Genomic DNA, 26,481 nt, shown 5'->3' on the forward strand with positions numbered 1-26,481 from the left:
TATTTTTAAGAAGGTTGGGGGGAGACTTCTGAAGATAAGCATCTTATAAGCATTTTATAAGCATCTAAAGGTACGGTATCTTAATTGTCTAGTCCAGGAATCCCCAAACTTCGGCCCTCCAGATGTTCTGGACTACAATTCCCATCTTCCCCGACCACTGGTCCTGTTAGCTAGGGATCATGGGAGTTGTAGGCCAAAACATCTGGAGGGCCGCAGTTTGGGGATGCCTGGTCTAGTCCATTAACTGCTCTCAAACAAGCTCTCTTAAAAAAAACAAAAAACTTAAATATGCAGCTTTAAAAAAAATGTATCTTTCACCACCCTTCCTGCCCCAGATTTGCCACTAAAGCAGAAAAATACTCACCAAGATATCACCAGGTAGGGTGTGTGTGTATGCATACTTTATGGGTTTAGTGTTAGCTTTGGCAAACTTCAATCTGTGTTATATGTTTTGGACTGCTTAACATTTTAATGTTTTAAGGTCACATTTGAAAACTAAGTTTTTTGAATATGTACATCAAAAAACACAAGGCTTCCCCCAAAGAATCCAGCGAACTGTAGTTAAGGGTGCTAGGAATTATAGTTATTTGGGGCGTAAACTGCAGATCTCAGGATTCTTTGGGGTAATCCATGTGCTTTTATGATATTATGTGGGTGACTTAAGATGAAAACTGTAATTGTACTCCTCCTTGAATAACCTACAAATTTAAGTAGGTAAAAGGTGAAGGACCCCTGGATGGTAAAGTCCAGTCAAAGGCGACTATGGGGTTGCAGCGCTCTTTTCGCTTTCAGGCTGAGGGAGCCAGCGTTTGTCCACAGACAGCTTTCCGGGTCATGACTAAACCACTTCTGGTGCAACGGAACACCGTGACTGAAACCAGAGCGCACGGAAACAACCTATTTATCTACTTGCACTGGCATGCTTTTGAACTGCTGGGTTGGCAGGAGCTGGGACAGCAATGGGAGCTCACCCTATTGCGGGGATTTGAACCGCCGACCTTCTGATCGGCAAGCCCAAGAGGCTCAGTGGTTTAGACCACAGTGCCACCCATGTCCCTTTAGATTTAAATACCAGTGTTTAATTTGTTCATTGGTTACATTTGAAAAAGCACATCTAAGGGTTATGTAGAACAGGTATCTTCAACTTTTTCAGACCCAGGTTTTTTTTACCCAAACATGCATATGGAGGACCAATTTCTTAATCTTTTAAGTTTAACCTCATACAGTATTTGCATGATAGTAGTGCTTCTATTGTGACCCACCTTGGACCAGGCTGCGAACCACTAGTTGGTCCCAACCCACATGTTGAAGGCCAGTGGTGTAGGAGATAGTATATGTCTACATTCATGAAGTTTTTCCAAAGAAGGCATACTGAGTAAATGTTGTACAAGGCCTCTTCTGTATCCTTACTCTACTCCTTGGGTTGCATTCCTATTATTACCTTCCATTGGTATCTAGTGTCCACTCAACAGTAAATCCATGGCTCCTAATGGTCCTGAGCCCCAGTGAAGGAATCAAACCCATAAGTAACTGGCAGGTTTGCCGCTGTTCGTGGATGCGCAGGAGTGGCGATCACCGTCCGTGTACGCGCAGAAGCAGGCAATCACTGCCCGCGCCTGCGCACAACATCACCTCTCCCAGTGACCTGTTTCAACATAAGGACGGGCCTCTGGAACGGATTGTGGTCATGAGTAGAGGTTCCACTGTGTGTGTGTGTGTGTGTGTGTGTGCGCGCACACACACACACACACCCGTTTTCATACCTCTTCTCAAAGGAGTTGATATATAAAAATAAAATGCAGTTTAACTGGGTAGGTGAAACAGAGCTTGTTTAGTAGATAAAAGTGAGATGTGACAGCCTGGCTTACAGATGAAAAGAACGGATAAAGCTGTGTGTGTTGAATACTTCTGTTCTGTTAGCTACTTTAAGAATATAAGAAGAGCCCTGCAGGATCAGGTCAAAAGTCAACCAGATGCTTTCATTGTTTTGGAAAAATTAAGTTTTGCATTCTTTTTAAAATTGAAAATATGTAATTACTCATTTGCACATGCTTTGCTGTGAAAAGAGAAGATGTGGAAACTTAACAGTAACTTGACTGTCATTACTGTGACTTCATTAGATTAGTATGTACTTAAGCTATATAATTGTCTTTCAAAAATCTGCTTAAATCTACTGATAAGGTGTGAGGCATCCTTTTCTGACAAAGCCATGTATGATAGCAATTGTTAGAAGTCCTAGAACATCTGGCAGGAAAGCCCTCCAGTGGGTTTGTTTGCTTTTGTTCTTTTGCCATGACTTTCCTCTGGGAATTTGTTTGTGGTTCCACAGGGCTATGTATTGATCAGGAATGCTGTTTAATGTCTATATAAAGCTTTTGGTGCTCAGTAGACTATGTTTAACAAAGAAGCAACTATCTCTGTCCTGAACCAGTGTTTGGATGAGGTCAAGTGGCTGAGGGGGAAGTATGTTTAAATTTAATCCAGACAAGACGGGGTGATGCTGATAGGCAGTGCTTGTGATTTGAAGCAGGGTGGATTGCTGTAAATCAGGGGTGTCAAACTCAAATTCATCGGGGGCCGCATCAGCAGTTTGGTCACCCTCAAAGGGCCGGTTGTGTCTGACTATGTGTCCACTCTTTATTATCATAAATTATTGTCACTGCATTCAATTATTACTGTTTTTTTGTAATAATGTAAGCTCATTCCCACCCCCACGCGGATCACATTCCTGCGTCGTGGCACGTGTGTGGGAGGGCATGTAAACTAGGGAAATTTGAACAAAAGGTGGGGATCGATGGCTTCCGGGGGGGGGGGCTCAACTAAACCTTCGGCAGGAAGGAGAAAGCCACTGCTGGGATTAAAAACCTGCAGATGGAAAGAGGGCTTCCCTCTCCCGTCCTGCGCACACCCAAACCCCGCTAGGCAGGATGCCACACGCTGCAACCCACCCCATGCTTTGGAGAGGGGCAGGAACATGCGGTGCAGCGCCAACTCCCTGCTTTGCTTTTGCATCCTCCCTCCTCAGCGCCAGAGTCCCTTCCCCTCGCGCTGAGGGAGGGCAGCGGATTTCCCGAGGAGGAAGGCGGCGGCAGCCCCAGCGGACGTGCATCTTCGCCTCAGAGCTGCTCTTCCCCCCACCGGGACTGCAGGCAGAGGAGGCTTGAAAACCTCCCCCCCCCAAAAAAATTTCCCCTCCCACCTACTCAAACCGCGAGGCGACTCCATCTGGAGCCCTACATCACGAGGGGCTGAGAGGAGGCGGTGGCAGAGCGGGAAGAGCAGGAACCCGTGCCGTCGCCGCCGCCTCCCTCCCGGCCGCCCCCCGGGGAGCAGCTCCGCCAGAACTGAGAAGCCAAAGGGCAGCTCGGGGGTGGGGGGCAGAGCAAAAGCCAGGCACCCTCCTGAGTGTCTATGAGGAGAAAACGGGGAGAGGGAAGAGAAACCCGGCTCCATCAAGAGAGCGGCTGTTGCGCTTCGCCTACTTCCCCCTCAGGCTCACTCCGCGTCCCTTTCGCCCGCCCACCTCCCGGATGCAGCCGAGGAGAGGAAGGGAAGCGGCAGGCGGTGGCTCCCCAGTGCCGCCTCACTCGCTCTCGGAGACAACAGCAAAGCCCGCCAAAAAAAAATCCAGCGCTGCTCCGTCCCGGCACCAACTTTGCCGGCGGCGTCTGTAGGGCTTTCCTACCTCCTCGGCGGGCTTCCTCCTCCTCCTGCTGCATCTCACTTCCCCGTCTGGCCGCTGTGCCACCGCCTCCCTCAGCCTCATTCGAAATTGAAATTCCCTGGCCAAGGCCGTCAGCGCGGCTCCAGCGCCCCGGCCTCCGCCTGCAGCCCCGCCCCTGGTTTTGACCCTCGGCCAATCGCAGGCTCCAGAACTACTGTCAGCGGCTAATGGCGGCGGCTACGCGGGCCACATGACGAGGTCTGGCGGGCCGGATTAGGCCCCCGGGCCTTGTGTTTGACACCCATGCTGTAAATCAAGACTGTTTTAATTGTTTTTTTCTCTACCCACCCTAAATTTGAGCAGATTAGGGGGCCTGTGATCAATGCAGTTTCTGTAACCTTAAAAGCAGTCCTAGATCTGGATCTGCTTTTTAAAGAAGCAGACCAGATTTGTTGTTACGGGTCCCTATTTCCATTGTTGACTCATTTAGGAGACTTTTACTTTATTGGATATGTCATTTAGGAGGCTTCCATTTAGGACTTATTTAGGAGGCTTTTACTTTATTGGATATGTCAGACCGTCAGTTGTTTTAATCCAGGGGTAGGCAGCCTAAGGCCCATGGGCCACAAGTGGCCCATGGGGGTCATTTAACTGGCCCCCGAACCGCCCCCGAACCGAGCCACCTGCTTAGAGAGTCTCCGCACGCTGCACTAAACTAGCGGGGCATGGGGACTCGCTTCTGCAGTGCCAGAAATCGTATCTGTGCATGCTCAAGACACCAAAAATCGCATCGACGCAGATGCCGGAAATCGTGTCTGGGGTGACACAGACACTGGAAATAGTGGTCACATGCGCGTGCGCAATCTAGCCCACGGAGGGATCTCCGCTGGAGTGAACTGGCCCAGGCGAGGTAAACCTTGCCGACCCCTGTTTTAATCTCTCTCTTCCCCCTCCTCCCAGTCATTGAACCAGTATCTTCTATTGCCCATACCTAGTTTGCAGATTAGTTACTGTTTTCAGCCCAGATTTCCAATGGTTGGCTTGTATTTCAAGGCAAACCACTGCTAATCACGTTCCCCACAATTTTCCCTAGAATTGATATTTCAACAATACATAGTAAAACGTCAGACTGGTTTCACCCTAGTTGTATCAGTGGAGAGAATACCTCATGATCTTCTTTTTTAATACTCCAATCAATTAATCTAGAAGTTTTATAATATGTCTTTTGAATATCTTGGAGAAAGCTTACTTTTACTTTCTCACTCTCTTTCTCACTCTTGCAAGCGATTTTCAGTTCAAAATTTTACAGGTCTGTTCTCCGGATGGCTTAAAAAAATGTTTTGTTTTGTTGTTAAACTACTGGCTGTGAAAGAGTTAACTGTTTTTCTTTTTAAATGGTATTCAAAGTTCAGCCCTCACATCTGGAGGTCTGCCTCACCTCTATGAGTTCACCAACTTACAGCCTACACAGTTTCATTTTTTTGTGTCCAGCCTAAAGGTAAAGGTAAAGGAACCCCTGACCATTAGGTCCAGTCGTGACTGACTCTGGGGTTGCGGCACTCATCTCGCATTATTGGCCGAGGGAGCCGGTGTACAGCTTCCAGGTCATGTGGCCAGCATGACAAAGCCGCTTCTGGCGAACCAGAGCAGCACACGGAAACACCGTTTACCTTCCCCCTGCATAATGAGATAATAATCCAATGTCTTTGTTCATCCCAAAACATTGGATTCTTATCTCATTATGCATGATCTAGCTTTCTTTAGCGCCTCTGCCCTTGCTTTTCCCCCGCAGGATCAATTTCAGTCATCAGCAGTCGTTAACAGCCATCTACAGGTTTACCACTCCCATCAGCCCATCACCTATTCCCACCACCCCCCTCTGTATATACATAAGGGACTGACTTCTGTTTCAAGTGTATCTGAAGAAGTGTGCATGCACACGAAAGCTCATACCAAAATAAAAACTTAGTTGGTCTTTAAGGTGCTACTGAAGGATTTTTTAAATTTTTGCTTCGACTCAGACCAACACGGCTACCTACCTGTAACTAGGGTTCATTGTAACTTAATCAGAGAATGTTTCCCAATAGAGGATTGTGTTCCAGAATATGTGAACAAAGTGTCCCTAAGCATATGCATCATTTTTTCTTTCTGCCACTGAATCCTCCCAACACTCCTGTTCAGAGGATATAATAATGTGGCCTTCACACAGAGCTGAGCCCAGAACCTTTCCTTTAGAAGTTGAACACACACACACACACACACACACACACACACACACACACACATTTTACTAGCATACCATGCAATCAGAAATGCATTCATCTTTATAGAAATCCCCCCACTTTTACCATAGTGCCTCCCCCCCAGGCTCCTGCCACTTCTTCTTCCCCAGCAAGTTATCCATTCTCTGCCCTGATCCAGTCATACCACTTCTTTCCTTTCCAGCTACAGCTGCAGAGTTGTCCCCCACCCATTGAGAAGGCAAGAGCTGTTAAGTATGCACTTGGATCGCCACCCCTGTTGTCTCTGCCCAGAGACTGAAGGAGGAAGGCTAGCAGTGGTGGTTCTTTATCTTTGAGCCAAGGAGGATGATAACTCTGAAGTGGCCTCCTTTTAGAAATGATGCTGCCACACATCTTACTCTGCCTTGACCCAGTTAACTAGCCAAGAGCATTCATCTCCAAAATGCACACAATTTGTATGTTTTGGAGAATGCAAAATTTTGCCACCCTGGAGAGGATTTCAGATCTGAAAGAAATGCCTTTGCTTCGCTTAGGAAAATTGCATGCCCTCTAACCACTAGGTTGTAGTACTGACCTGTACTTCCAATGAATATTTACTTAGCATACCTCATAAAATTCATCTTCTTTAAGGGCTGCCACATTACTTCTATATTTTGAAAAAGGAAACGGTCTTGGTGTTTCATTTGTCCCAGTAGCTCTTGATGCAACCTGAAGTCTGTTTTGCACCCAGCGGAATCTAATGTACAGTCATACCTCGTGTTACGTCCGCTTCATGTTGCATCTTTTCGCGTTATGTCCCGCGGCAACCCGGAAGTACCGGAACAGGTTACTTGAGGGTTTTGCCGCCCACACATGCACAGAAGCATTAAATCGCGCCGTACGTGTGTGAAGACCTGGCACTTCTGGATGCAAACACTTCAAGTTGTGGACGTGCTTCCGGGACGGATTACGTCTGCAACTCGAGGTTCCACTACATGACACATACAGCACTCCATCTTAAAACTGTTGCAAATTTTAGTCTTGAGCTTCTCCATAGCCTCTTGCTTTGTCTGCCCCTTCTCCCCCACCCTCTGTTTTTCAGTTTTAAAAAAACCCAGCCTAGAGTTCTGGGGAATTCACAATCTTGCTCAATATTTGGATGCTTTAGTTGGGATCTCTGTCCCTAGCTTTAACTGTCTTGTGTCCTCTTCAAATACTGCTCTTTCTCTCTGCAGTGGAGCAGGAAACGGTAGAAAATTGCAATACCAGCTTCTGGTTTCTTAATGTCTTCAGTGACACATTGTTTCACCAGGAAACAAATGTTACTCCTTGCATACTGTTTCATCATTATTGCATATAAAACTACTTGCTGCTACAAATTCTATTGCTATTAAATTAACTTTTCATAGGTATTTTTCCTGAAAATTCGGAACAAACATAAACAAAGTATAAAATGTTTTTTTAAAAAATTTCCTTACTAAATAAACTTAGTAAGTAGCAGAATAATTTTATTAATTAAAATTGGTTGCTTTTCTCTTACACATAAAAAGCATGTAGCAGTGATGACCTATTAGAAAGAAATTCACAAGGGTATTAAGTTATATTATTACTGGGGCCAAATGATGTTCACAATTCAGTGAGTGAGATTTCAAGGTACCCCCAACTCTTGCTCAGGGTGAATATTGAAGGAAACAAGAAAGGGAAAGATATTTCGAGAACATAATGTAGTCTTTAAGTCATGTCCACTGTTTGTTTTAGTCTTTAAATGGTAATAGGAAGCCTATACAGACTCTGTACGGTTATCTCATTGATAGCAGTGAGAAATTCCCATTTTAGTATGACTTCTTGTTCTCCTGTTCAGTACACTTGATCAAGTGCATTTTGATTGTGATCGTCATTTAACAAAGTAAAAGTTGAAGTTACTTGAGGAAGAAGAACAGGAATGAGAAATGTTTTGTGAAAAGCATGGATTACCAGGTGATGAGAGTATATAGGTGTCAAGTGACAGCTTTGAGGCTGAATGACAGAAGTGAAGGGGGATAAAAGTAAATTATGAAAATCTGATTTTACCACTTTTAGGATAAAGGCTTGATTTCTCCTTCCTATACCATACCTTCATGTTAGTACCTTACCATTTTGCAATACTCCAAGCTTGCATAAGTTGGAAAGTTTATGATGGGGAGGATGGAAGGGAAGGAATTTCAAAGGGCACTCTTTTTTTTTATCTATTCAGGTTTCTGCTTTGTACTCATGAACTGTGATGTGTAGGCTTGCCTATCTAAAGTGGATCTATTTGCCTCCAGAGTCAACAAGAAACCTGTTTTTCAATAGGCACGAGGATCTATTGGCATTTGGAGTGGATGTTTTAGGAATTGCCCAGGAGCCTCATGTCTGTCCACTGCTCCTGGGCACACGTGATCAAGATAAGAAAGCTTTGGGTAATCTTAACCTTCCCATAGTGCCCTAGCAGGTTATGGTTTTCCAAGCTGATAGACATGAGAATTGTTTTCCCTTTAAGACCACAGTTCACTGTAGATACTCTGCAACAAGACCCAGTTCATATATATGACTTAGTGTAAGAGTATTGGGTACAGTGGTACCTTGGTAGTCGAGTAAATAGGCTCCCGAATGTCACAAACCCAGAAGTGAGTGTTTCGGTTTGCGAATGTTTTTTGGAAGCCAAACACCCAACGCAGCTTCTGCGGCTTCCAGTTGAGTGCAGGAAGTTCCTGCAGCCAATCGGAAGCCGCGTCTTCGTTTTTGAACCATTCCAGGAGTCGAATGGCCTCCCGGAACCGATTAAATTCGAGAACCAAGGTACCACTGTACTTGGCTCAGAAGCAGTTTTAGGGTAGTGTGACCAGTGCAGTTACACTGGGCACTGGGTTGTAGGACATGTCAAAACAATGCTGTAGAATGGAGTGCAAGAAGTTTGGGGGGGGGGGGTTAGCTTTGCACAGGATGCCACTGAAATTGTTAATGGCTCAGGATCCTATTTTCGATTCAGAGTAGAATACAGCATAGGTGCCAACTCCCAGATTGAAAAATCCGGGATCGGCAGCAGCTCGGCACCGGAAGTCGTGCTGCGGCCATTTTGGAACTGGGCAGAGCAGCACCAGAAGTTGCTTCTACACATGCTCTGCCCATTTCCAAAATGGCCGCAGCACCAGAAATCGCTTCTGCACATGTCCAGAGACTCCGGACATGCGCAGAAGGAGCCTCCCCAGGCCGGTAAGAATCCAGGGGATTTACGGGGGGGGTTAAATCCGGGCTGCCAGCGGGAAATAGCTGGAAAACCAGGGGTTTCCCAGGGAATACGGGAGACTTGGCAGCTATGGAATACAGATAACTCACAATTGCTTGAGAGCAGTACACGTGAAAAGGATCTAGGAGTCTTGGTAGACCACAAACTTGACATGAGTCAACAGTGTGATGCAGCCGCTAAAAAAGCCAATGCAATTCTGGGCTGCATCAATAGGAGAATAGCATCTAGATCAGGGTCCCCAAACTACGGCCCCCGGGCCGGATGCGGCCCAATTGGCCTCCCAATCCGGCCCGCGACGACCCCCGCTGCCGCCGCCCGCTCTTACGGCGCACGGCGACGATCTTAAAAATCGCCGAAAATCCTTTGTGCACATGCGTATGGGCCTCTCCTGACCCAGAAGAGGTCATTTCCGATGCACTTCCGGGTCGGGGGAGGCCCATACGCATGCGCACAAGCAATTTTCGGAGATTTTTTCCCGACCGTGTGCGTGTGCGCATGCGCACGGGCGCGCACTCCCCCGCCCTCCGGCCCGCTGCGCGCGCACTCCCCTGCCCTCCAGCCCGCTGCGCGGTAAGTCTGGGGACCCCTGATCTAGATCAAGGGAAGTAATAGTACCACTGTATTCTGCGCTGGTCAGACCTCACCTGGAGTACTGTGTCCAGTTCTGGGCACCATAGTTCAAGAAGGATATTGACAAGCTGGAACGTGTCCAGAAGAAGGCAACCAAAATGGTCAAAGGCCTGGAAATGATGCCTTATGAGGAACGGCTTAGGGAGCTGGGTATGTTTAGCCTGGAGAAGAGAAGGTTAAGGGGTGATATGATAGCCATGTTCAAATATATAAAAGGATGTCATATAGAGGAGGGAGAAAGGTTGTTTTCTGCTGCTCCAGAGAAGTGGACACGGAGCAATGGATTCAAACTACAAGAAAGAAGATTCCATCTAAACATTAGGAAGAACTTCCTGACAGTAAGAGCTGTTCGGCAGTGGAATTTGCTACCAAGGAGTGTGGTGGAGTCTCCTTCTTTGGAGGTCTTTAAGCAGAGGCTTGACAGGCATATGGCAAGAATGCTTTGATGGTGTTTCCTGCTTGGCAGGGGGTTGGACTGGATGGCCCTTGTGGTCTCTTCCAACTCTATGATTCTATGATACACACAATTATCTCATGCACATTCAGCTAGAGAGAGAGAAAGAGAATATCCACACTGGCAATCCCACCCACCATTGACCCCAATGTGTTTTGATTATACATAGATTTTGGCTTTTTGTGCTATCCCTGGAACATAACCCCTGTGTAAGCTGAGAGTCACCTGCATTTGCAAAATAAATTAGTAAACAGTGCTTAAAAATCACACTATTTTCCTTTGAGGGTTGTTTTTGGAAAGGAGAAGTGGAAGAACATAACAGACTTAAAAGGGAAATGGATTCTTCCAGCGTTTGAAACATTTTGTGTGAAACAGGGACACTTCAAAAGAGGCTTTATTCAGCCTTCATTAAAGAATTAAGTTAACTCTGGAAAGTACAAGCCTGAAGTCCTATACACACTTGGGAGTAAGTCCCATTAAGTCCAGTGGGACGTGGTTCTGGGTAAACATCGGGAGGATTGAGTTTCACCGTGACTAAGATTTAGTAAGCTTTCCAAAACTTTGCAATGTTTTCTGCCAGCTAATTGCTGTTTATTGCACTAAACCTTGGTCCTCAAACAGTAACTTTTTCCATCTTAAAGTGGGTTGTCCCATTCAAGTGAAGAGCATGTTGTCTGAGTGCTAAATGGAATTACTACCCATGGAAACTATGCTGCAAGAGGAGTTGATAAAGCAGCTGCCTATGCAAACCTCAGCTGTTTTTTCCATTCTCCAGAGCAAAGTTAATTAGCATAGGGAAACTGAATAATGTGCTTACGTCACCTCTTTCCAGTTGAAGCTTATATTTTGTCCCTGACTGCCTGAAAGCATGCGGCAGGACTTTGTTCAGGAATTTGCTGTCGCATACAGGATGCTCTGAAAACTTTTTTTTTTTTGAGGGGCTGGACTTGGTCCTTTTTATAAACTCTCACTCTACAGTACAAAACTGCTTTTTCAAAAAAGTACTTTTGGGTGATCTTGTACTGAGCTCTTAGCGTTCTTTAAGAGAGCAGAAGATGCATTTTAGAAACTTTGATTACATTTTTGGCTCCTTAATTGCTTGCGTTGCTGACAACAAGGTTTTCAATCAACCAGAAATTAGGGTAAGGCTTTGTGGATTTTTGTTTCTGGTGAGGAATATAGTTACTGAAATGTTCAAATGACTGACTAGGTTAGGTTTTGATATGGCAATGTTAAAATAATCCCAAACTGCAGAAGCTGGTGTCCATTTGTGTTTCTGTATGCTTTATAAATTCTTACAATAATGCCTTAATATTATGGTAGGGTTGTAGCTCAGTCTCAGAGTGCATGCTTGGCATTCAAATGCTCCCGGGCTCAATCACCAGCATCTCAAGGTAAAGACAGGAGAGACCTCTGTCTGAACCAGTGGAGAGCTGTTGCCAGCCAGTGCTGAAAATACTGGGCTAGCTGGACTAATGAGCTGATTTAGGCAACTTCCTATTTCTTGTGGGGTAATTTGTATGATCCTTTAAGTACTTTTGTGTTAACTGTCTGCAAATTCTGACTGTAAGTGTGAACTTTTGAATATTCTTCCAGTTTGAATAATTTAGCTTTTCTGTTTACAATTTCATCCAGCTTTTTATTTGTGAAAGCAAGGTGGAGTGGAAGCAGCAGGGGGTGGGATCTGGGTTCGAAACTTTGAACAGGGCTCACTGTAACTTGTTCAAAATTGCAGTGCCTGCCCCCCCTTTTAAGACTATACCAAAACTTCAAAATGCTAATAACAAAAGCCTAGTTATAGGTAGAATGAAAACACATTCTCTGTACACTTTAAGAGAAGTAGCTCAGTTTGGGGCTGACAACTTTCTGTACAAAGTTGTATAGTATTCCCATGTGATACATACTTGTTTGAAAGTGTAAAGAAATAATGTTTTGTTATCTCCTTCATGCAAAACCTGTTATAGAGTTGTGACTTAACTGAACCCAGCAAGTTCAGTATTCTGTGATTTCCATACAAGTTAGTCAAGTTATAATAGGCAAAAGAAACTGTAGTCAGTTCCTGTTAATAGCTTGTGAAACAGGAAATTATAACATACCGGTACATAAATGCTCAGCTAATGTGATTAAGAACTATTGTCTCCTCCTCAAACTCCACTCCTAGTTTCTTTATTCTCAATATTAAATGGCAGACGCCTCTGTGAATGATGCATAAATAAATTTGAGTTGGTTAGTTGCCTGAAAGTTTCAGTAACACATGTGCTAAGCATGCAGCACTACAGTATGGAGTTGTCAGCTGTTGGTGGATTTGCCACACCTGAAGTTCCACAGATTAACATTGATGTTATTTGGGGTCAGAAGCAATTGTCTTTTTTCAGACTTTCAGGGTTGTTGTTTTTTTTTAAAAAAATGCAAACTAGGTAACCACCACATATGTATCCCCACTATTTCTTCATCCAGCCACAGCCTTCCCCCTGGTTCTGTATGTTTCTTAAATTTTGAAACACTCTGGTTGGAACCGTGTGCTCTATAGCATCTATGCATTCACACTTGCTAAATAGGGTCACACATTGTTTTTTTTAGCAGCTGCATGGTAGATTCAGCTATTGTAGATTTTCCTAGCATCATGGTGAAAAAGAAGGCCAGCACATTCACTTCATGTACATTGTTAAACATACAGAACCAGTCAGGAGAAAGACTGTATTGAAAGGCATGATTCCTATTAATACATACCAATTGATACTGATTCTCATCAATCTAGCAAAGGGTTTGTGTTTGGTTTATTGCATGGTAAAGTGATGACTTGTTGCTTAAAGCCATTAGGGCTTACCTCTTGAATTCTACCTTTTGGTTATCATGCTGATTGCACATCTCCTTTAGTGAAATAGCTGGAATGGAAACATTTTAACCGACATAACTGAATTGCAGTTTGAGTATCAAGTTCCCTGTTAAATAGAGAGATGGCACTGGCAGAAGAGAAAAAGATATACAATACACGTACAGTATCTCCACCGGAGCCCAAAAGTTGCAAAAAAAAAGTTCCCTTGTGTTTTGTTTAGGTAAGGTGTGTCCAGGGACACACATTCCCTCCAAGGAGGGGAGGGATAATATTTACAAGTACTTGGTTGTAGTTTTGCAAGCAAGTCTGTAGGCCACTGAAATAATGGTTTATGCAATACAAGATAGCTTTTTAACAAAATATTCCATTTGTCTTTCAGGCAAGATTTGAAGCACTCTTTAGAACATACGACAAAGATGTCACATTTCAATATTTTAAAAGTTTTAAAAGAGTACGGATAAACTTCAGCGACCCTTTGTCAGCAGCCGACGTTAAAATTCAGTTACACAAGAAAGAATTTCTTGGAAAGGAATTGAAATTGTATTTTGCTCAGGTAAGACAAAGAAACCTACTTGGTTAACAATTAATACCCGTTTCATTTCACATCCTTCCTCCAGTGAACTCTTGAGTACAGCATTCTCACCACCCAACAACCCTGTGCAGTAGGGTGGGTTGAATGAAAGTGATCTACCTATTGAGCTTCAGAGCTCAGCAGGGCTGTGGACCTAGGTTTCAGTGATGCAAACTCAAAAATTACAATATGTTACAGAATCTTTTCATAAACCACCTGTCTTTCATAGAACTACTTTGCAGTGATTTGAGCAGCTGAATTGTGACGCCTGCTATTTTTGATGTGTTCTTAAAGTACCACTTCCGAGAAATGATGACGTCACACATTCCAGTACCATTTTCATTTTCACTAAGGCTCTAACGATACGGATTTGCTCAGGCAGTTTTCTGATCACCACTTTACAGCTAAGCTGTTTGGAGATCTGGCATTTGCTCTACTTCTTTAATGGTATTGAAGTGTTCTGTTATAAGACACAGTCCTTAAGGATTACTTCTTTTGATCATGTCACTAACAGACACTGTGGAACCTCAGGAAAGGAGATATGAGGAATAATACATAAAATATAATGTATGATTTCCCAAATACTTTGTATTGAAAGAAGACATGCTTTTATTTTCTATCTTGTGTTATTTGACAGTGCAACCAGATAAGCTTTCTCAGAGATTTCTAGAGAAAATCATGGAAGCTGAAGTGGGATTAATCTGAGTGTCCATTTCAGACACATTTTATTATTATTATTATGTATATATATTTTAAAAACCTCAACAAAAAGAGAGTGAGATCATTGAGCAGTTTAGTTAGTTATGGAATTTGTTATCTAGGTGGCATACAACAAATTTGTAATGACAATTTCTAAACAAAATAAAATATAAAAACTTTAGAAAGTGCATGAATACAATAAGATATCAGTAAGAGAAAAGTTGTGAATTGTGAAGGACACATACAATCTAGAAATTGTGACTTTTTCTTTTTAAAATATATGTAAGCTATAACTAGAAGAGGATTACTAGGTATCTGCAAGTATCTAGAAGTATCTAGAAAGAAGAGAATCTGATCTATACATGTGTATACTCACCATAATAGTACATCTGTCTTGTGATAGTCTGTTAAGTACAAAATGCTTCATGTAGTGTAGTGGCTCCTGCCCTGTGGAACACCCTCCCACAAGATGTCAAAGGAAAAAAACAATTACCAGACGTTTAGGAGACATCTGAAGGCAGCCCTGTTAGGGAAGCTTTTAATATCTGAAGGACTATTGTATTTTAATATTTTGTTGGAAGCCGCCCAGAGTGGCTGGGGAAACCCAGCCAGATGGGTGGGGTATAAATAATAAATAAATTATTATTATTATTATTATTATTATTATTATTATTATTATTAATATCATTAGAAGCAGCCTTTATTCTCCTCTTGACTTGTTCTTCTAGTTAAGACAGCCTTGTAAATGAGCTCACAAAAGTTTCTAGTCTCCCATTTGTTTTACTAGCCTACATTTCCACACTGGCTATAAGGGAAGATTTTTAAAGTTCCCTGCAGCCAGGATGGAAATGCAGCAGGCTGAGGGACAGAGTGATCCATCCTCCCAGGAATCATAAGATTATATCTTAAAAACTAAGATGTCTTGGTGTCAAACTTCAGTATCATTTAATTTTTTTATCTTATGGGTTGTTTAAAATGTTCTATCATTATCTCTATATAATGATCTCTATCTGTGCATGTGATTTAAAAAAACCAAAGTAACAAATAAAAATCTGTGTTTCATCTCTCCAGACTTTGCATATTGGAAGTTCACGCTTAGCACCACCAGATCCAGAAAAACAGTTTCTGATTTCACCTCCATCTTCTCCCCCTGTTGGCTGGACTCAGTCTGATGATGCTACACCTGCCATTAACTATGATCTTTTATATGCGATCTCCAAACTAGGACCAGGTAAGAGGCATATATGCCTAAAGTGTAATGGCTCAAGTTATTTTCTTTTTATTAAAATAAAAAAATTCCTTCAGTAGCACCTTAAAGACCAACTAAGTTTTTATTTTGGTATGAGCTTTCGTGTGCATGCACACTTCTTCAGATCTTTTTATTGTTGATTTACTGTAATGGGTGTGGCTGCATAATAACACCTGTGATCTGAATTGAGAAGACCTCTATTGTCTTCACAGAATTAGTTTTCAGAAATGTTTCACAATTAATTCCTCTTCACAGAAAGCTCTGGGATTGTAGCTCTGTGAGGGGAAAAGCTGTATTCTGACAACTCTCAGCACTCTTAACAAACTACAGCTCTCAAGATCCTTTGGCGGAAGGCATGACTGTTTAAAGTGGCATCATAGTCCTTTAAGTGTATGGTGTGAATGTGGCCTTCACTCCTTCAGCAGCCCACTTAGTTTCTGCAGTAGGTACAAACATAACACATGGAATGCTTCATCCCTCTTCCACCAGCCCCCACACTCACTTGCATAGAATTCCCTCTTGCCTATGGTTACCAGGCAAGTGTTTTAATGCAAGGCTGATCTTGCAGAGAGGCTTAGTAAGAACAGTTGCACAGCCTCTAGTATAGTCACCTTAAAGTACAATTAATGGACAAGTGTGGCCAGCAACAAAATGTTGCAGTGCAGATTGTCCCCATACAGAGTTCCAGCCAGCCATTCCCTCTCCCCACATTTTCTATTTCCCTTACCCATGAAACATGCAGTATTCTATGACTACTCTGCATGTCTCAGTCCTTATTGGATTATGTGGTGTTTTTTGAACCTTCAGGATTTTTTCTCTCTCTCTCAAGATCTTTGTAATTCTGCAAATGTCAGGGTTCCCCTGAGTCTGGCCACACACTTTCTGTGTGAGTGCTGCCATTTTGACCACATAGACATTGTCACTCATCTCTGAACATTGCAGATAGAGGGGATGATACTGGGGGAATCTAAACCAGCTGAAGTTTATAAATGTCCTGATAGTATATATGTTGATTCTGCATTACATTTGCTCGTTAATCATAACTTTCACCTGCTGAAGAAGCAAAATTTGAAAAGGAGAATAAAACTTCCCATAGCTCCCCAGGATGTGAGAAACTATTGCTGATTTCTGAGTTCATAACTGGAAGTTGAGGGGTAGCAATCAGGATTAAAAAAGGGTGATCCATGATCATGTTATCCCACTGTTTAAAAATAAACAATGAGCTGCTCCATGCAACTGCTTTGAAGATCTGGGAAGAGGAACAGGGAAAGGAGCTCTAATGCCTCCCTTTCCTCACCCCAACACAGAGCTATTAGTTCTACTGGGAAAAATGTACAAGTATTTTATATCTACAGTTGTCTTACCACTGTTGCTATTTTTAAAAACATTTTAGGGGACCAGTATGAACTTCATGCTGCAACAGAAACTACTCCCAGTGTTGTTGTCCACGTGTGTGACACGAATGAAGAACGTGAGGCAGACGCAGAGAAAAAAGAAGCCAAGAATGCAAAACCTAAACCAAAAATTATTCAGACCAGGAGGCCAGACTATACTCCTTCTTACCAAAGTTGAACTACGTAGAGCTTTGAAATGTTCCAAACTTGCATGCTCAAGGGAGACATTGAGGAAATGACGTCATAAATCTGATGACATTAGAGGTGGAAGCAGCAATTCTAACGTACAGATGTTTTAAGAAAGGGAATGTCTTCATTTGTTTGTTTTAATGCTGCACGTTGGCTGACAAGACCAATCCCAAAATGAACTTCTGAATGGTTGTCCTGGAGAATGATTAAATAGTGGCATTGGGGCAAAAAGCATGTACTGTTGTGCTTTAGGGCTATTTTCAGATACTCCAGACTTCTGTTACAAAGCAGCTGAGGATGCCTCCTCTATTTATGTATGCCCCTGATAAAGTCCTCCAATTCATAAGTTAGCATGGCTGCCATTCTAAAATACACTCACTGATAAATACACTCCATTGGAATCAGTAGGGCATACAAGTACGTATGTTAGAGATTGCAGCTTGTATATGACTTACGGTGGTAAAGAGATGGTTTTAATGCAAAAGGGTGATGTCCAGCATTAGTAATGAGTTGACCCATTGAAATCAGTGGACTCAATGTGTCTACTCTGAGTATGACTAACATTGAATATTAACCACAGTAAGATATATTTAATCATTTTTCCTATTAGATTTTGTGCATGCCTGTAAAACTTGAGAAGTTTAACTTCCTCTGCATTTTCCAGTTTTACATTATCCCAAATACTGATTTCTCGGTTTTCCTTCTGAATTATGTTTGTATTGGCATTCATTTTTCAGTGGGGACAAATTTTTAGTGAAGTTTGGTGCAATATCCCCTTTTAATGTTAACTGCCAATGCATGGTTTATCTAGGAAACCTATAAAAAAACTTGTGCACATTTAAAGTGGGTTGACAGTTTTTAATTATTCTAAATGAGATTATTTAATATTGATTTAAAGCACCTTGACTTCTTTACTGATCAGAAGTACAAAAAACCTGCAGATAAAGCTGATACTGTGTTGTTACAGTTCACAACTGAGAGAGAAATATAAGTTTGCCCTAGCCACAAACTTGTACATTTATAACTGTTGGTGTTTAAATGTTATTAATGGTGCTTGAGCACATCTAGTGTGAAAACAAATGTGAAATGTGGCATTTGCGAAGGTTGGAGTGCCTTTTTCTCATGAATTCCTGGGAGGATTGTTGCACTAGCTGTAAGATTATTTAATTTTTTAATTGGCATTAGATATTTGATATAACTATTTTCTGCTAAAGCATCATCAAGTAAGGTGTGTTATTATATTTCCCATTGTTTGATGCAGAGCCACAATGCTTCTTCTTCTTCTCTTTTTAGTGCTTTGTGTCTGAGCAGCAATTTATTAGCTACTGCTAAAAGTCTAGCGGTAAATGGTGTTCAAGCTTTTTTTGTACCATATTTACAAGCAAAATTTACTGCACAGTGACATCCCACTTCAAGTATTTCTAGGAGTTTTCTTTTAGAATGGATTATTGAAATGAATTTTAAAAGGCTTTTAAAAATAAACATTTCACAATTTGTGATGTCTAAGCAAAGGTGTTTTCTCTGTTTTTCCTCCCTAATATGAGGGATTCCATGCTGCTTGTACATTTCTAGAAACTATAAGAAGCTGGATATTTCCATACAGATGTCAGTGGGAGCTCTGTTTTAAGAGAACCTGTTCTGTCATAGAAATTTTAATGAGAGGTTTTTCACTATGAGGTGTACCATCCTTCTTGGAACAGATGTAGCCAGGATAGTATAAATAGCTCGATTAAGTCAGCAGTACAGAGTGTACTTTATTTGTAATATTCCAGCTTTGCCCAAGATGTGTGTTTTTAAAAACTATGAAGCCCATTCAATACAAGTACAAATGAAACAACAGTGTGTATTTGTTTTCTTTCAAAGGGCAACCAAAAAGCTCCAGGGTGTCATGCTGCAGATCTTGATTGTATTACCACCTTTTTCTTACACTGTATAAGCTGCTCCTATATTTGTAAATGTTTTAAATACCCACTCTACAGACTAGTTAAGATGGATGACTATTTAAGGTTATTTAAACTTACAAGTAAATGCTGTTGAGGTCATTAGGACTTACCGTACTTTTCTTTAAGTTGCAATCCTGCAAATAGGGCTCCTTCAGTGCCATTGATCTCAAAGATTTAAGCTGTCTAACTATGTAGGGAGAGCTGTAGTCCTTGGTCCCATTGAACCCAAATGGGACTAAATCAGGTATGTCAGCTGCACTGCTTTATGAAGTTTACCTACACCAGGCATGGCCAAACGTGGCCCTCCAGATGTTTTGGGACTACAGTTCCCATCATCCCTGACCACTGGTCCTGTTAGCTAGGGATGATGGGAGTTGTAGTCCCAAAACAGCTGGAGGGCCAAGTTTGGCCATGCCTGATCCTGCACTGGTGAGCTACTACCTAATTGTCATGTATTAAACACAGAATGTAAACAAGACAAACACAATATGCTATCTGCTTATAAAACCAGTCCTTATGACATGCAGCCCTTGGAAAATATTTCACTGTGGCAAGATGTGATTTTGTACATTGCAACCAGAGAGGAATGGCAGGAGGGGAGAATGCTCTTGTACTCAAGTTCTGCTTCTGGGTATCCCACAGGCGTCTGGTTGGCCACTGTGGGAACAGGATGCTAGACTAGAGGGGCCACTGGCCTGATCCAACAGGCTCATCTTATGTGTTAGTCAATGCCCCATTCATCCTGTCTCATGTCAGTTCATTCAGCTGGTGTACAGGGCTTGCTATTGAAAGAAGGCAAGGCTCTGTGGTTTGCTGTAGCCTTACTCACTTTAGATAACCCAGGATGGACCAGAGCAACAGCTGAGCTTACTGTAGTGCATTCTTTATAAGTATCCACCACAGGGATAGGGAATCTGTGGCCCTCCAGCTGTTGTTGGATGACAGCTCCCATCATTCCTCGCCACTGGCTAAGCTGGCTGATGGGAAGACCACCTCTTCCCCAGGCCTGACCTGTTACTACCATGCCTGCACATGGCAAAACTTTCTGATGGTCCTTCCTCTTTTCGCTGTACATGGATACAGCTTTTGATTGGAATTTTGTAATCGAATAATACTTCTGAACCTAGCAGGGCTCCTTTGCATCACACCTAATTTTCTTTAATGATAATGAGAAAACACATAGAGGTGTGATTTCTAGTGTTACGTCTAAGATGCTGCATGAAGCAAATGGACATTTGGAGGCTTGGTGAACTTAAGTAGGCTGAAATATTACACAAGCTTAGTTGGTGTGTAAATGAGCAGTATTGAACAGAAGTGCTCCTGGGTCATAGAGAGTGGGGACTAGGAGTTCCAGGAATTGCCCGTGCTTGCATCTTAACTTAATTACTACTTACTTATTATTATGAACACACCTTTTTAGCACAAATTTATTATTTGCAGTACTTTTTTATGACAGCATTTTTTAAAAATGTGCACAATTTTGTCCATATTTAAATAGACGTATTTTATATCAAATTTAATAAATTCAAAAGGAATGATGGTATGAATTGGTTGCAGCTCGTAGAAATAGGGCACATGTCCATAGTCATGTAAAATTTAAAATATCTGCACCCCAATTTTCTAGTTTACAAGTAAAATATTTGATATGTTAGCAGTGAAGTCCTTGCATTTGAGTGGAACAGTCCAGTCCTTGCCTTTTCATTTCAGATCCTTTCCTTGCTTGTTTCATTTGCATTGATAAAAAGGTTATAAAGGGAGTTCATGATTCTTGCAAAACAAATGCTCAGAGTATATATTATCTTTCCAGATTTTTTGGTTTGTTTGTGTTTAAACAGTGGAGCAGGAAACTCAGCACTCACAGAAATAACCATATAAAATGCCAGGTATGCATAGAAATCCAACCTAGCCTATTTATTATTATTGCTCCTGTGAGATAGCCAATGTTATATGTTTTGTTCAATTGTTATGGGCAAATGTGCATAGAGACTTTCATACTTTATAATATAAATTCTACAAAAAGGCATGTTTTTGTGTTGTGTTTATTAGTAAATCTCTTGAAGCAGAAACCGGAGAGAGAGAAAACACCTAGATGCTTAACTTGCAGATTCTTCTATTCAAAATGGCCAGTCTGAAAACTTGTTAGTAGAGATACTTCCCTTGTCCTGAAGGTGGAGCTAAATATCCAAGAATATAACACTGATTTTTATTTTTTGATGAAGATGGTGGTGCTGATGGTGATGATAAGCTAGAGGCTCTGTCCCGCCCAGAATATTTAATAAGAACCTGATCAAGAGCAGCTTGTTTTGTCAATACCCTTTAAAAATGTTACCTCTATAGCAACAACAACAAAGCTGAAAAACACTACAAATATTCAAGTTGTCCCAGAATATTGCTTCAGTTCCTCAGAAAGAAGGGGTGTGATGTGGGTTGTTGGCACTCAGGGTGCGGCCAGTGCTGAACTGGACAGTGGTCAGCCCCTTCACTGGCCAGCGTCTAATCAAGGGAGTCTCTTCTTGCAAACTAGCCCAAACCTGGGAGCAGAGATAAGGCAGAGAAATGTGAAGCCAGGAGCGCCTCTGTGTCACCTCTTTCTCCTGTCCTTGTGGCAAGGCATTCTGGGCAATGCATATGGCCACCACCCTCTCTCTCCTTCCCTCCGCATTGGGCGGCACAGCTGCTGCTCTCTTGCTTCCTCCCTCTCGGGTAACCCAGGGGCAGGGCACACGTGGACATCCCTTTGCCAGCCCCAAGGAGAAGGAGGCGGTGCCAGCCTTGAAGGCCCAACCTGGTCTCGGCCTGCCTCCCTGCAGCTCTGGCCTCAATGAGGGAGCCTGGTCACACCCACTCAGAAATTTGCACCCAGGGCCACAGCACCCCTAGCCCTCCTTTGCTACGCCACTGCTATTGACCTATCTAGCCCAGTCTTATTTTTATACTGACTGGCAGTAGCTCTCCAGGGTTTCAGACATTCCCAGACCTGCCAGGAAGTCAATCAGGAACCTTCTGCATGCAAAGCAGATGCTCTGTCACTGAGCTATGTAGGGCCCTTCCCCTGGTTGAAATATCGCCTCAGCCATGAGCTTTACCAGGTTACCAAGGGGCAAGTACCATTCAGTCAGATTTAGCCTGCCCTTCGTCCTTCCATCTTCGATATAGAGCTAATAAAGAACTGCAATAATGACTGAGAACGTATATTGAGGGTTGCCAATGTAGTGCCCCTTGGAACATGGTTGGCACAGAAGCTTTTTGTTCTCCCAGCTGAAATTAGGCTTAGAAAAGCATTCTATTATATCCAATAGACCAGGTTGCACTGCATGCCTGGCTAGTCTGGTGTACCTGACAGGTTTTCTGGTTTGCAAATGTACCAACAGAACCCAAAAAAGGTTGTTGACTACTTCTACGAAGCAAGAAGCAGTTGCCTGGGAATCAGGGGTGCCAACCTGAATAAAATAGGGGGGGAGGGCAGGTAAGATCCACCCTGCATAATCGATCACATTATACAGTGCATTCACGCCATTTGAATGGCAATGCCCGTCAACTGGGGGGACTCGACCCCCTCAAATATTTTATGGGAGGTGGGCTGAAGCCCCCTTGGCTCCTAGGAGTTGACTCCTATGCTGGGAATAGGAAGGAAACTGGCTGAGATCACCAAGTTTTAGTGGCCCTACTCCAAAACTTCAGCCCACAGGAAATTTACCCAGTGAAGCTTGTTCTGCCACTTCTCGCCAGAATTTTACCTGCTTACTTTCTGTGCATGTCACATAGCTGTTAAAAGCACAGAAACAGCACCAGTTGAAAAAACAGTTAGTAACCCCATGGAGGGAGAAGATTGAAAGGGTCAGTCACTAGGTGAATTTATGAGGTTTTGGGGAGAACTCACCTCTAATAGTCAGGGCCTTGCTAAACTTTTGCAATACATGACCTGGGCAAATCAGTTGGTAAACTCCATGACTCTGAAGTGGCACAATTAAGCCGTTTTAGACTCTGGGCTAAATGGACATATGGAAGCTCCCCTCTTTTGTTGATTCTGCAACCACGGCTTTTTTTAAAAGCAGGAACTCACCAGAACTCAGTTCCGGCACCTCTCAGGTGGACGCCATTGCCATTATAAGAGAACAAGGAAGGTGTTCGTGGTGAGTTCCAGCACCTCTTTTTCTAGAAAAATAGCACTGCATGCAGCTACAGTTACTTCAAAATGTGCTAAGCCTGCTTTTCTACATTTGGAGTCCTCCCTGCCCATTCTGCTAAGTGAAGCCCTGGATTTCTCCTCCAGTGTCCTGTTGTGATGACACCATGGGTGAATTTACTATATTGCACCCTGTGAAGATTCTTGAGAGGCATAATAAAAGGAGAATGGTGATAACAGCCATAGGGTCAGTATAAATAAAGCTGCAAGCTAAGCAAATTCCCCAAACATAAAGGGAAAGGGACCCAGGTGGCGCTGTGGTTAAACCACTGAGCCTAGGGCTTGCTGATCAGAAGGTCGGCGGTTCGAATCCCTGTGACGGGGTGAGCTCCCGTTGATTGGTCCCAGCTCCTGCCAACCTAGCAGTTCGAAAGCACGTCAAAATGCAAGTAGATAAATAGGAACCGCTACAGCTGGAAGGTAAACGGCGTTTCCATGTGCTGCTCTGGTTTGCCAGAAGCGGCTTTGTCATGCTGGCCACATGACCTGGAAGCTATACGCCAGCTCCCTTGGCCAATAATGTGAGATGAGCGCACAACCCCAGAGTCGGTCACGACTGGACCTAATGGTCAGGGGTCCCTTTACCTTTTTACCATTTTAGTCAAAACTGACAAAAATAAAAACGCATAACTACAAAGTGGGAAACATATTGGTTAAAAGGATTGGCAAAGCCCATGAACTGGCTGCACTCCAGCAAAATAAATTATTGTGGCTTATGCTTTTCCAGAGTCCCCCACCCAATGTTTTGTTCAAGTTGGCACTTATGTCTTAATGGTCTGTTGTCTCTCGGTCTATTTGTTGTCTTCAATGTCACAAAAGTCCATGATTTGTGAGGTGTGGCTGGAAATAGGCTGTACGTGTACACGAAACATGAGGATAAAAAGCTCCAAAACAAAAATTCACTTGTATGGTGCTAGAGAAGACTAACATATTTTATTCAGAGGCAGAAGTATCTCACATTTACTGCCATTTGTCCTATTTTCCTTTAATAGTTTTTATTAAACAAGGTATTTTACAGCATAACACAATGCCAGCCTAAAGTTAAACAACTCTGTCAGAAAATCAGATAAAAACACTCTTGCCAACAGATCTCAGCCACAATTAGCTGAGACCTCATTACTCTTCAAAGCCCATCCAAACAAACATAATTTTGCCTGCCTTCACAATCGTGCCAAAGGAGCAATGCACCCATGCTTGCTTGCCTAGACATGCAATTATCATAACAGCCAAATTCACCACTAATTTACTGAAATGCTGATGTAGTTACTTTGCAGCATTGCACCTCTATGGAATAATGACTTTATCTTGTTCTAAGCACATCTATTTGAATAAGAAAAGAAAGGTATAAACAACTTGTTCCATTTAATATGTGGAAACATCCATACAAACTCTTTTTCCCTTCCAAGGCTGAAGGAGAGTGGGGACTGGGCTCCCATTTCACTTGAGGCAAGGCAGGATGGGAACTAAAGGTGCTTCCAGATGACCTGTTTATGGAGCTTTCATCCTGATTTCTTTGCAGGGAAATGAGATGATGTTGACCATTGATTGAGCGTTCGTTCAGATTTGTTCATGGGGAGATTAGATGACATTGCATCAAAGTAAGTGTCAGCCCATGCTTTCCAGCACATTTTCTCATCACTTTCTTCATTGCAAAAAATAAAAAATCTGATTGTTGGAGGGAGCTGGCTGGTTGTGCAAGACCTCACAATCAACAATAAACGCACAACCTGAATTTACTGGTATGTGATTGAATCCCACCCTAAAATAGGAACAGTCTGAAAGTACCCTAAGTCCCTTCTCCTCCTCTGCCTCTTACTCCTAGAAAGAGAGTTCTTAGCTCAAAAGCTTCTGTATTCAAATACAGTTGAGCCCCAAACTCTCTCCCCCCCACCCCTGCCTTGCAATTTTATACAGTGTCCACTGGTATAACTGAGCCCTCAAACCCAGCCCTTTAGAGGTTCATCAACCACCATCAGCACCGGTACATAACAATCCTGCATTTCTCTAACAAAGTGTTGCACATGGAAACATTGATGCAACTTTTAATTATAGCCTTCCACTACTAGTACAGTTGCAGTATGTAGGTCAGTAAATCTCCCCTCATAATTCTTTGGTCTCGTGTTGCTGTGTACAGTAATCTGTGCAGAATGGCTGCTGTGTCTGCTTACTTTAATGAAGCACATATTATTTTACAAGCGAGCCTTTGTAGCTGATGTAATGCATCCCTTATCCACGTTGCAATACAGCTTCATCCATCAGTATGCAGACAAAAAGTTCAAAAGCAAGGAGTGCGGTGCAAGACAGCACAAACTTCTTATTATTCGGAAGAAGAAGTTATTCATCAAGGCACAAATAATAGTAGATTTGTTTTGAAGGGAAGTTCATTTTGAAATGTTTGTGTTTCTTTTCTTTCTTTTTTCAAAGACTCGTGTCCTCGACTCCCTCCAACTTGTCTCAATCCAGCACAACTTAATTTGCCTATCTATGGCCTGGGGTTGCGCCTCTGAGAATGCTAACTATGCTAATGAGGAAAAACAGATGTGCCTCTTTCAACAGCTTATTGGCTTGTTCCTCGCCCACATCAGCACCTTTCAGGATCTCAGCGGATGTGGGGGCTGTACGTAGGAGTGTTTAGCAGAGGAAGAGGAGTCACCTAAGTTAAAAGCTGTTCTCATTATGCAAAGACAGTCATCCCACATCAGGTGCACCAAACATGCCAGCTTTGTTCTCCTAGTGAAGGAAGGAAGCCAAGGGCATTGTCACAGACCACAAAATCAAAGCCCTGGATTATAAAGCAGGATGAGACGCCTCTGGCGCAACTGTTTGCTCTAAGGCAGTGTTTCCCAACCAGTGTGCCTCCAGATGTTTTGGGACTACAACTCCCATAATCCCTAGCTAGCAAGACCAGTGGTCAGGAATGATGGGAGTTGTAGTCCCAAAACACCTGGAGGCACACTGGTTGGGAAACACTGCTCTAAGGCAGGAGCCACGGTAGCTGTGGCCTGACTAACATGGATCCACTGTTGGTCACTTTATGATATATATTTACAGTTTACTCCTTGATAAACAGGAAGCAAGCTGCTTGATGAACTCCATTTAAGTTGCTCCAGAAAAATGCGGCTTAACTAGCCAGGAAAACTGCTTCATGTTTATCCAGGGGCAAATGATTTGGGGATGAA

The 26,481-nt window shown here is 42.8% G+C and overlaps 2 protein-coding genes across 4 annotated transcripts in view; one reads left to right on the plus strand and one right to left on the minus strand.

The window, feature by feature from the left end:
* RCAN1 (regulator of calcineurin 1) overlaps positions 1–21,139 on the plus strand; it is a 32,868-nt gene extending 11,729 nt beyond the window's left edge. Inside the window, exons 1-4 of one of the 2 annotated variants that reach the window (XM_035115806.3) lie at positions 11,223–11,377; positions 13,451–13,624; positions 15,413–15,572; positions 16,984–21,139. In XM_035115806.3, coding sequence (XP_034971697.1) covers positions 11,291–11,377; positions 13,451–13,624; positions 15,413–15,572; positions 16,984–17,162 — 600 coding nt within the window. In that variant the 5' untranslated portion in view covers positions 11,223–11,290 and the 3' untranslated portion in view covers positions 17,163–21,139. Of the gene's footprint in view, positions 1–11,222; positions 11,378–13,450; positions 13,625–15,412; positions 15,573–16,983 lie in introns of those variants that run through there. The other variant, XM_035115805.3, reaches the window with a different exon arrangement.
* CLIC6 (CLIC family member 6) overlaps positions 1–26,481 on the minus strand; it is a 126,010-nt gene that overhangs the window by 44,869 nt on the left and 54,660 nt on the right. The window lies entirely within an intron of this gene.

Source organism: Zootoca vivipara, chromosome 4 (genome assembly GCF_965207765.1).
Source record: "Zootoca vivipara chromosome 4, rZooViv2.hap1.1, whole genome shotgun sequence".
NCBI lineage: Eukaryota > Metazoa > Chordata > Lepidosauria > Squamata > Lacertidae > Zootoca > Zootoca vivipara.